At 41.6% G+C, this 11,974-nt stretch overlaps 1 protein-coding gene across 1 annotated transcript in view; it reads right to left on the bottom strand.

Annotated features, from left to right (window-relative positions):
• Positions 1–3,552: 3,552 nt before the first annotated feature.
• Positions 3,553–11,974, bottom strand: part of BMP3 (bone morphogenetic protein 3) — a 48,466-nt gene continuing 40,044 nt past the window's right edge. Inside the window, exon 3 of the mRNA XM_060779343.2 lies at positions 3,553–6,178. Within this exon, the coding sequence (XP_060635326.2) occupies positions 5,987–6,178 (192 nt within the window). The 3' untranslated portion in view covers positions 3,553–5,986. The remainder of the gene's footprint in view (positions 6,179–11,974) is intronic.

Below are 11,974 nucleotides of genomic sequence, written 5' to 3'. Positions count from 1 at the left end.
ATACTTACAACACTTCCTTCCCTCTTTCACAAAATGAAACACCCACAATCTCTTCTAGTGATAGGCTTAGGGAAGTTACTTTCGTGTTTTTAATTCCTTGGGGTTTGGCTCCAGGACCCCCCCCCCCCCTTGGGATAACAAAATCAATTAATTCTTAAGTCCCATTATGTAGTGTCATGGTAAAATGGTGCATCTTATATGAAATCGCAAAATGAAGATTTGGATTTGGGAATTCTTCTTTTTTGGAATACTTTCAAGTTGTGGATAGTTGAATCCATGGATACAAAACCCATGAATTTGGAGGGCTTACTGTATTGAATTTTAAGTGTACCATAGAAATGTACTATGGAAGCCCCCTTGTGGAGCAGCAGGTTAAACCGCTGAGCTGCTGAACTTGCTGACTGAAAGGTAGGTGGTTTGATCTGGGGAGCAGGATGAGCTCCTGCATTTAGGCCCTGCTTCTGCCAACATAGCAGTTTGAAAACATGCAAATGTGGGTAGATCAATAGGTACCACTTCTGCGGGAAGGTAACAGTGCTCCATGCAGTCATATCAGCCACATGACCTTTGAGGCATCTATGGACAATGCCAGCTCTTCATCTTAGAAACTGAGATGAGCACCACCCTCCAGAATCAGACACGACTGGACTTAATGTCAAGGGGAAATCTTTACCTTTACTTATAGAGGTTAAATTTACTATTGCAGTTCAAGAGAGAGCAATTATAATTTTCACATATGTCTTCAGTTTTATATGGTAAGTAGGTTTCTTTTGGATGTAAAATGGGACAAATTTGCGCAGGATCCAAATTTTTCTGAATAGGAAGGGAAGCAAACAACCATGTGGACTCCTTTAATTGACAAGGAATGAATGGGTGGTAATGGAACATATAAATGAAATGAAGATTCAGAATACTGAGTAGAACTGTCATCTTCCAAAAGGTTTGGCCACTACCTTCTCGTTAACATGTACTTCACCCTCTCTCCAAAACTGCTTCTAATTGGAAATGTTTCTGGAGGAGTGTAATTGCTCAATTCTTGATGAGACACATGGAAGCTTGGCAACAATGAACTTCTTAGGCTGTCTTTATAGGTGGAGAATGAAATAATTCATAGACTAGTCTTCAGGATGTGCCCACCTTTAAGTGTTGAACTTTTCTAGAATTCAGTACTGTCAATCAAAACATTGATCAAAGGTTGCACAGGCCTATGATAGAACAAACAAGATATATGCAATCCAGTCATGTAGGCTCAGTAAATGCACCCCATTTGTTGCCTGTTTCAAATGGCAAAAAGGATGGGCTGATGTGTCACAGGATGTACAACTCCCATTGATTTACAATCTGCTTTGATGTCCTAACTTAATGGCTTGCATCCTGAGCTTTTTGTTGATTTTACATAGTGGCGTCCTGCACTGTGATTCATAACACAGAGTCATGCACCTACCATTTTTCCATAATAATGTATGCTTGTGTCACTATTGCCACAATCATAAAGGCCTCCTGAAACCCACCAACCCATAGAGCCACTCTCAGTGGCAGGATAGAGTGGAGTACTTGAGGATGATGTGGATGCCTCCCTCCCATACCGCATACCTCCATTGCTTGGAATGGCTTTCTGGAATTTAACGTGGGTTCCAGTGTTCATTTTTTTGAAATCGCAACAATACTTTGCACTGAAGAATGGAAAATGCTGCACAGTCAGCAGTAGTAATAGGGCTACATAATATGAGTGACCTGAAGCATCCTCCCTCTACGTCTACTTATCTTGAATCATCTGTGACATAAAGTGGAAAGAAAGTGGTACAAAGGTCAGCAGCCAGGCTTCTAAGTGAACGTACAACACCCCTATTAAAGCACCTCCACTGGTTGCCAATAAGTTGCCGGTCGCAATTCAAGATGCAGGTTATGACCTATAAAGACCTAAATGATTCAGGCCCTGCCTATCTCTGCAATCGCATCTCCCCCTGTGAACCAGTGTGAACTCTTAGATCTACTGAGAAGGCCGTCCTCTCACTTCCACCATTGTCCTGTAGGTGGGGAGGAGGGAGAGAGCCTTCTTGGTGGTGGCACCCTGCCTTCAGAACGCCTTCCCCAGAGAGATGAGGCAAGCCCTGTCACTATCCACTTTCCACAGGGACCTGAAAACATGGTGGTTTCAGCAGACTTTTGAAAATGATTAGCTCCAGGCCCTATCCTGGCCATCAGTTAGGTCCTTGCTCTGCACTTTACCCACTTCCCCGACCCTATGCTGACCCATTGTACTAGCCCTGGCTCAGCTCTACCATAACTTCAGTAGGCCTTGGAAATGAGTAGCCCTAGGCCCTACCCAAGCCATCAGTTTGCACTTTACCCACTTCCCTGGCCTCATGCTGACCTATTGTACTAGCCCTGGCCCAGCCTTACTATAGCTATGCAGACCCGTTGTACTAGCCCTAGCCCAGCTCTACTACAGCTATTCAGTAGGCCTTGGAAATGAGTAGCCCTAGGCCCTACCCTAGCATCAGTTTGCACTTTACCCACTTCCCTGGCCTCATGCTGACTTATTGTACTAGCCCTGGCCCACCCTTACTATAGTTATTCAGCAGGCCTTGGAAATGAATAGTTCCAGGCCCTACCCTAGCCATTAGTTAGATCCCTTCTCTGCACTTTATCCACTTCCCCGGCCATTTGCTTCCCTATTGGCCCAACCCTCCTCTAACTGTTCAGCAGGAAACCTTGGAAATAAGTAGCCCCAGGTCCTACCCTGGCCCTCAGTTAGGACCCTGCTTTGTACTTTAACCACTCCCCTGGCCTTATGCTATTTCATTGTACTAGCCCAGCCCTCTCATACTTGTCTAGGCCAACTCTGAATTTCTGACCGTTGATACTTGAATTTAACCTGATGGAAAAGTGCTGGAACTTTTTGAATTTTAAATATGTATTACTGCTTTTAATAGTATTATGTTTTATAATGGCTTGTCTGTATTATTTTGTGTTGGAAACTGAATACTTTATCTATGCTGAAAATAGCCCTGAGTCCCCTTGGGGAGACAGAGTGGTATACAAATAAAGTTCATTATTATTATTATTATTATTATTATTATTATTATTAGGAATGTTTCACATGTCTTCTCACCATGAGTCATCTCTTGACTTTTCAAGATCACCTAGGTAAGTTCTATTCAGATCCAGAATAGGTCTTCACAGTCATTTATGAACCCACCATAAGACTATGACTCTGGAAGGCAATCATACTCAGTCGCAAGTGATTGCCTATGATTGTAACGAACTTAAATAAGCATCTTGAGTAACTTTCTTATCTTCGAATGTAGTTTCTACAATAAAGCTTAGTTTCTTTCTCCAAGCCATTGGTGTGTTTGGTCCTTAAATCAAGATCTCTAACAGCTGTATGCACTCCAACAGATTCCTTAGGTCATTTGAAGCTACAAATACAATGCAAAATCTCAGCTGTCTTTCCTTATAGTTCCTTGCTCCAACTCTATTATGATGCTTTCAAAAGCAATCTTGTCTCAAGCAACAGTTGTAGTGGTTGTAAATGAAAAGAGAAAGTGATGTTTCACATTAAAATGTTTAACATAAACTTGTACATAGTAGTTTGCAGTGAAAAAAAAATCTTATTACTGAAGGAGAGAAACAAATACAAGTGAGGCAAGCTTATACATCAGTAGTGGAAAGTATCTTCTGGGTGCCTGCAGCATGCACACTTGGTTCTGAAGGCATATATATATATATATATATATATATATATATATGACTTTGTAAAATTAAAGTAAAACTCACTGTGTATTTATAAGAGTACTAAAAAGTGGAAACTTAATTAACACACAGGAAGGCAACAGAAATAAAATAAATTAAAGGCATTAATAAAAGCTCCTTTCCATATACAAATATCCTTTGGCTTTTTAAAAACTTTACTGACGCTGACTGTACAAGCATTAATTCCTAAGCAAAAAAATGTACAAAAGTCTTATTTTCATTATTAATTTTTACATGAAGGAGACAGCTTAATAATGAATGCATCAGCTCCTTAGTAAAAGAGGCTCCAATGCTCTGAAGCTTCTTCACATCTCGAGTAAGCTGGAAATTAAAGCTTTAACCCTCATTTCCCACATTAGAGCTTTGCTCAAATGCAGGAAAACCACCTGGTGCTTTGGACAGAAAATGGAAGGCACTTAGCATCTTCTGTAAGATGCATGGCAATTGTAAGTCAAAATCTATCCCAAGCCTTGACTTTTCCACTGGTGTGACTCAAAGCACACTTGTTTACTAGGCTTTGCAATGCATAAGGATGCAATGCGTTCAACATGAACTCCCTTTGACCATGGGAAATACCCATTCCCCCCTTGTCCTTTGTACATAGCCATCCAGTGCAAGACTAAATAACTCTGTAGGTCTGCTGATGTGGCTGGCTTATGCATGATACCTCATTGCAGGCAAGACTCTCATTTGGAAAAAGGAAATCTTGTCTTAATTCTTTGCTTCACTAAAGTTATTCTATTGGTAGGCAGATTCATAGGCTGCTATCCTATATGGACTTACCTTTATATACTCATGTATAAGTCTAGTAATCTTAGTCAAAAAATCAACCCCCCAAAACTGGGTGGACTTATCCATGGGTCAATGTGAGTACTGTGCTTTAACTCTTATATAAAAAGGAACCACCTCCTTCTCTGAGTAGAGTGGCAAGAGGCAAAAGCTTTCGCCGTCCTGGGAAAACCTAAAAGAAGCATCAACTCCCTTTATTGTTCTCCTGGACTTCTTGAATGTTTGGTAAGGAAATGTCAGAATTGGCAACCAGGGATGGCTGGCCCCTGAAGTGGCATTGATTCTTTCCCATTTCTGCAGAATGACCCTTGAGTTGTCCATAGAGCATAACAAAATCCATAATCTTGGCCCCAGAACTTGCCCTCGACCTATACATGAGATGAGCTCACACATGAGTACATACAGTAAGCCCACTGTGAGTGTGTGCCCTTAAGTCGCCTGCTGATTTATGGTATCCCCATGAATTTCATGTGGTTTTCTTAGGCAAGGAATACTCAAGGTCATTTTGCAAGTATGCGTTATTTCTGAGTAGCCATTCAGAAGATTGCATGTTTATGTTTGTGCTATATACTATTCCAGGACAAGAGACTAGACATTATAGAAGTAGTTACTCTGGTCGGTGGCTACTGTAACCACCCTGGCAAACCTGTATCTTCCTTCTACTCTGTCACCTATGCTCTTTTCACTAGCTTCTTGCAGCAACTGAAACAGTATTGCTGGCACGCCAGTATTATTGTAACATGTACTGATCTTCAGAAGATATGCAACCAGGAGTATATTTTGGTTTGCACGTTAAGAATTCCCATTATTCCACGTGGGGAAAAAGGCCTTGTTTATGTAGGCGATACATGTACAGAGCACTGCTGACACACTATGTCAAGAAAATAAACATCTTAAATTGGATTTCCTTAGGCTCTTAGTATGTCAGAACTTATTACGTTATTTAGCACTTTGGGGAGTTTGCCTACAACCTAAGGCAGAAAGCTTAGCTTCAGATGCATAACATGTACCTTAAGTCTCCTTCACCATTCATTTCTGGAAAAACTGACCAGAAAACCAGAAGTTTTGATACATTGTTTTCAAAGTGTCATATAGAAATATATCAAAAGGGCCTTCCTGCCAATCTTCAGATCTTTTTGATTATTTTCTCTCTGGATTTCATTTTTTTCCTTACATGGCTCACCACATAATTGCTGGTGCAAAGCTTTAAATGTTTTTTCTGTTGTATTCTCACAGTTTAAACAGTTTTCTCAGGTCCTTCCATGTCCTGGAAATCCATGGTGTGTCCCTTCTCAGCTCCTGCTTGTCTTTTCATTTGTGTTTACTTATACATCTTTGGAGAATGAAATGCATTGGCAGTGCAAAATGGGGTGGGGGGACTGTTGAGCAACAAAGTCAAGGCAGCAAGAAGGGGATTTAGATTGGGTGGTACGTAGGAATGTTATCTGCAGGCACAGGATTCCACTGTCATGTTTGGATAGACCTTGAGTACCACGTTCATATTCTCGTCAAAGAACAAGATACTGAGAGATGACATCTTGTCTGGGACGCAGCAAGGTTCGGGGATTCCAGAGACAACGCCTACAGCTCTCACTATGCTCTGGATGGTGGCATGGTTTGAAGGCTTCAGAGCCTGCAGAAGACAAAAAAAGACAGTAACAGAATAGAAATATACTCGATTGGAAGCATAAAATATTAAGCTGGTACTTTATAGCAGTCTAATTACAGGTAGATTTTCACTGAAATCCTTTGTTGGCTTATCAGCTTCATTTTAATAGATAACATGCCGCGAAGAGGTACTTTTATTGTGCTTTGCCATAATAATAATAATAATAATAATAATAATAATAATAATAATAATAATGTTTATAACCTGCTCTATCTCCCTGAGGTGACTCATGGCATGGCTGGGAGTTGGACAAGATGGTCCATGTGGTCTCTTCCAACTCTATTATTCTATGGTTCTATTAATTTTCCATTTTTAGAAGTTCACTACTCCTTCCCTGAAATGTTGTAAACAAGTTCCCATGTCATATGGCTCAGGGTGAACAATTATGGTCCTCCAAACATTGCTGAACACACTTCAATGCTGCCTAGTTTAGCCAAGGATGAGAGGTGGCAGGATTTCCAAAATCTCAACACCTTTTAGTATGGAGGCAAATTCATCCTCTAGATGATTTATACCAGTGACTGCTACCTTATTGTTTTTATCCTGTTTTATGTTGTTTTATACTGTTTATGCTGTTTTATATTATTATTATATTGTGTATTTTATGTTTCTGATGTGAGCACCATGGGGTGCCGATTTGTTAGCAGTCCTGAATCCCTCTCCGGAGATTGAGATAGGACGGAGTATAAAAATCCTAAATAAATAAATATAGCACATATTCATAGCACATATTGCTATTGCCAAGCTGGAACATTTTCAGAGGATTTATTTATTATTTATTACGGTTGCTTATACCCCGCCCTTCTCACCCGGGGGGACTCAGGGCGGCTTACACAAACAAGGCACAATTCGATGCCTGTATTACAAAAACATAACATCAAAAACATAACATCAATAACAACAATAATTATAACACTGATAACAATTAATGTAAACAATCAATATTATCGGCAGGAATAGCCATAAACCCGTAAAAACAATTAAAACAATAAAAGCAATACAAACCTCATTGCTGGTCAGCGTTTAACCGACTCATAGTTAGGTTCTACTTTCCACACATTGTTGGTCCTATCATTCTGGTTCCATGTCTAATTGTCAGGGTGCCCAAAGGCCTGGTCCCAGAGCCACGTCTTTACCTTCCTCCTGAAGGCAAGGAGGGAAGTTGAAGCCCTGATTTCCCCCGGGAGTGAGTTCCACAGATGGGGGGCCACCACTGAGAAGGCCCTGCTCCTCGTCCCCACCAGCCTCACTTGTGATAGCGGTGGGGTCGTGAGCAGGGCCTCCCCAGATGATCTCAGATTCTGAGATGGGACGTAGAGGGAGATACGTTCGGACAGATACGCTGGACCGGAACCGTAAAGGGTTTTGTAGGTCAAAACCAGCACCTTGAATTGTGCTCGGAACTGAATCGGCAGCCAGTGGAGCTGACATAACAGGGGGGTGGTGTGTTCCCTGTATGTCGCTCCAGTAAGCAGTCTAGCTGCCGCTCGTTGGACCAGTTGGATGGCAGCCATAATAGTCAAAGGTGTGGGGACCATGTCCTAGGAAGAGCATCTTAGGGAGCTGGATGTGTTTAGCCTGGAGAAAGTTAAGGAGGGACATTATAGCACATTTAAATATTTGTTATATTGAAGATGGAGCAACCATGTTTTCTGCTGCTCCAGAGACCAGAACACAGAACAAAGGATTCAAATGACAGAAATGGAGATGCCACCACATGCATAGCATGATTTACACACACATATATGTCACAAACAGTATGTCTGCCTTTAAGCGTCAATACTTCATGATGCCTTTGATAGAGATTTAAAACTTTGCTAATCATCTGTGTGTATTTGCACACATGCGCGGGTGGGTGGGAAGTTCAAAAGTTTTCTCTCCAATTGAGATTACTAGATAACAAGAATTCCCATACATTCGGAATGAGATTTTCCCGCTTCTTGGAAAGGGGTTGGACTGGATGGCCCATAAGGTCTCTTCCAACACTATGATTCTATGATTTTCTCCACATTACATGACACTCCTAAGGTCGGAGTCTTACATCTTCTTTCATAAAACATAAATTTGTGTGAAATTTACTAAGTGGCAGAGGAACCAAGAAATACAGTGACTGAATAGCAAAGATGGACAACTGGTTTTGGGCTAAACATGTTTTGAGTGAAACAGTATTTTGTGGAAACTACCAACCCTTTCTTTTCCTTTCTCTCCACCCCTGCTATTGTTGCTGCTGTTTGGGATGCGAAAAAACAACACAGGTCTTTCCAGTCTTATTCTGGGATGAAAAATCTTGTGGAGGTGGGTAATTTTTTAATGACTTGTCTCAGCACATTGGTGTCTTGTTCAGGAGGAGAAAGTTTGTAAATTCTTGTTTTGATATTTCCAATCCTTAGACACTTCTGTGTGTGTTTTCGGCAGCAAGCCCAAAATAGTTAAAGCAGAGTGGTAAATATTTGAATCCATATTCATTTCTCCACCTCTTTCTGTCATTGTGTTACCTTCTTTATCTTCCAGCTGGTCTGCATCTGACTTTGCAAGCATGTTTATCCAACAAAGAAAGGGATTAATGGAAAAAAGTCCAGGAAAGGGGGAGGGTGTGGGGATACAGCAGGGAGAATCAGATAGTATTTATTTGTGTATTTATTTATAGTACTGAAGTATAGGAGAGGCATAATAAGAAGGTTGTTATAATGCTGAGCCACATTTTTTCAGGAAACTTGATAATTTGTCAGAGAGACAAAGGCACATACTGCTTTGTGCATCCACAGAGACAACAATTTTCTTTATAGAGGAGAAAATAATACTTTCCAAACTGTTGTGCCAGACCCGAGAGCCCAAAGCACTCGAGGTGATTAATTGCTTTGGGCAGTATTTCCTTCCAATCAATTCCTTCCAGGGAAAGTGATTCTGCCATATCAGATTAGATGTAGTTTGACATCACGTTAACTGCTATGGAATCACTGGATTTGTAATTTGATAAAGCACTAGCACTCTTTGGCAAAAAAAGGTAATGTAAAGGTAAAGGTTTTCCCCTGACATGAAGTCCAGTCATGTCTGACTCTAGGGTGTGGTGCTCATCTCCATTTCTAAGCCGAAGAGCCGACGTTGTCCACAGACACCTCCACAGTCATGTGGCTGGCATGACTGCATGGAGTGCCATTACCTTCCCGCCGGAGCAGTATCTATTGATCTACTCACATTTGCATGTTTTCAAACTGCTAGGTTGGCAGAAGCTGGGGCTGACAGCGGAAAATCATGCCGCTCCCTGGATTCGAACCTGCGACCGTTCAGTCAACAAGCTCAGCAGCTCAGCGCTTTAACTCACTGTGCCACCAGGGCAACCCTGGTTGAAAAACTACAACATCCATGATTCCAAAGCAGTGAGCCATGGCAGGTAAAGTGGTGTCAAACTTCATTAAATATACAGTATAGGCACACCCAAAGAAGAGCATTCACTCAAAGATTCCAAGTTCTTAAAGCTCAAGATGCATCAGAACTGCTTGTTGCAGCTTACTGAATACAAGATCTGGTTTGGCAAGGAAACACTTCTCAATTCTTTGTGTTGTCGAAGGCTTTCATGGCTGGAATCACTGTGTTGCTGTGAGTTTTCTGGGCTGTATGGCCATGTTCCAGAAGCATTCCCTCCTGGTGTTTCGCCTACATCTATGGCAGGCATCCTCAGAGGTTGTGAGATATATTGGAAACTAAGCAAGGGAGGTTTATATATCTGCGGAAGGTCTGCAAGGGGAATTCCAGACATGAAATGATTAGGGCCAGCTATCACCTTCCAACAAAGGATTCCCCCAGTCAGATAATCAGCCATGCCTTGAAGCTGCAAGTCTTTGCAATGCTAATCAAGGTGATTAATTGCAACATTCATACTTGCCTCCAACAGACAAGAGTTCTTTCTTCCACCCTGGATCTTCCAGAGATATATAAACTTCTCTTGCTTTGTTTCCAATATACCTCACAACTTCTGAGGATGACTGCCATGGATGTGGGTGAAATGTCAGGAGAGAATGCTTCTGGAACATGGCCATACAGCACAGAAAACTACCAGCAACCCACTCATTGATTCTCTTTCTTTTCCCCCATTTCTCCCATTCCCAATTGTGTTTTCTTCCCCTAGTGGCAAAAGCTCTGCTGATTCCCCCTCAACATGTGAATCTGATCTCCTTCCTTGATGCTTACATAAAGATGCTGCTGCACTCTCATTCCCATTCTAAGTATCCCTAAGCGTCTCTTCTCTACTTGTTTTCCTCCTCTCCTCCTCCTCCTCCTCCATCTTCCCCTGGCTCACTCCTCTATCCATCCCATTCCCCTTAAGTGACCTCATTTTATTCAATAATTCTGGTTTTTTTTCTCTCCATCTCAAGCCCCTCTCCTTCCAATAGCAGCCTATCAGGTAGCTCAGCTGTGGCTGCAAATAAGACCTAGACTGCTATGCTATAGAAGGAATACAAAAAAGGAAGAATGAGATAAGATAGAGAAAGCAACAACAAAAAAGGAAGAACAAGCAGAGAGAGCAAACAGGGACAGAATGAAAGAGAAAGGGAAAAGGTAAGATGAGAGCAAGCTGACTGTGTTCTTGTGTGTGTGTCCATGTGTGTGAGATAGAGAAGGGGGAAGGAGGCACCTACACTGTGGAATTAATGCAATTTAATACCACTTTAATTGCCATGGCTCTTTGCTATGGAATCCTGGGAGCTGTAGTTTGACAAGGCACCAGTTTGGCAGGAAAGGCTAAAGACCTTGTAAAACTACAATTCCCATGATTGCATAGCATTGAGTCTTGGCCGTCAAAGTGGTATCAAACTGCATTCATGCTACAGTGTAGATTCACCCAGAGAAAGCCCACCAATTCCACTAGGAGCCCATCTACCAGTTGGTATCCTGAGTGAATGGGATAGGTAAAAATTAAATCAAGCATGATAAACATTATTTATATGTCTGTTTTCAGTAAAGAAAAGTCTGTATTAAGATGTTTTAAAATAAATAATTTTACTTTCCTCTCTTCAAAAATTAAATCGAAACAAGTTCCTTCAAAATTACAAAATGTGCCCGCTCCTCACTTCCCATGCAGAGTCTATCCCTTGTTTATGCATACAACTATAACAGTGGTTTCCAACCTGTGGTCCATGGACCACCAGTGGTCCACAAGAACTAAAATATGGTCTATGGCCTCACCATACATCGTTGCGACAAGAGCGACTGGTCCCCCGAAAGCCTCCTATAGTACTGAGGCTTATTAAATAAAGTTTTCTGTGAATGAGCAGATAGTGACTACTGGATGGCATATGTTCTGTATCAGAAACTAGAGCTGATGTGGTCTATCCAATGCAATTCTCTGAATCAGTACCCCAAATAACCAAACCGAATCTAAAGTTGACCAAAAACAGATTCGTAACCCTTTTGGTATGGAGCCCCTTGTAGCACAGTGGGTTAGTGTTGACCTGCTGAACATGCTGACTGAAATGTCACAGGTTCGAATCCAGGGAGTGGCATGAGCTCCTGCTGTTAACCCCAACTTCTGCCAACCTATGCAAATGTGAGTAGATCAATAGGTACCACTCTGGCGGGAAGGTAATGGGGCTCCATGTAGTCATGCCAGATACATTACCTTGGAGGTGTCTATGGACAATGTTGGCTGTTTGGCTTAGAAATGAAGATGAGCACCAACCCCCACAGTTGGACATGACTGGACTTAATGTCAGGGGGAAACCTTTACCTTTACCTTAACCTTTTGGTACTAATGTTGGAGAG

Source organism: Anolis sagrei, chromosome 5 (assembly GCF_037176765.1).
Source record: "Anolis sagrei isolate rAnoSag1 chromosome 5, rAnoSag1.mat, whole genome shotgun sequence".
NCBI classification, from domain to species: Eukaryota; Metazoa; Chordata; class Lepidosauria; order Squamata; family Dactyloidae; genus Anolis; species Anolis sagrei.
This window is presented reverse-complemented; position numbering and strand designations above follow the sequence as displayed.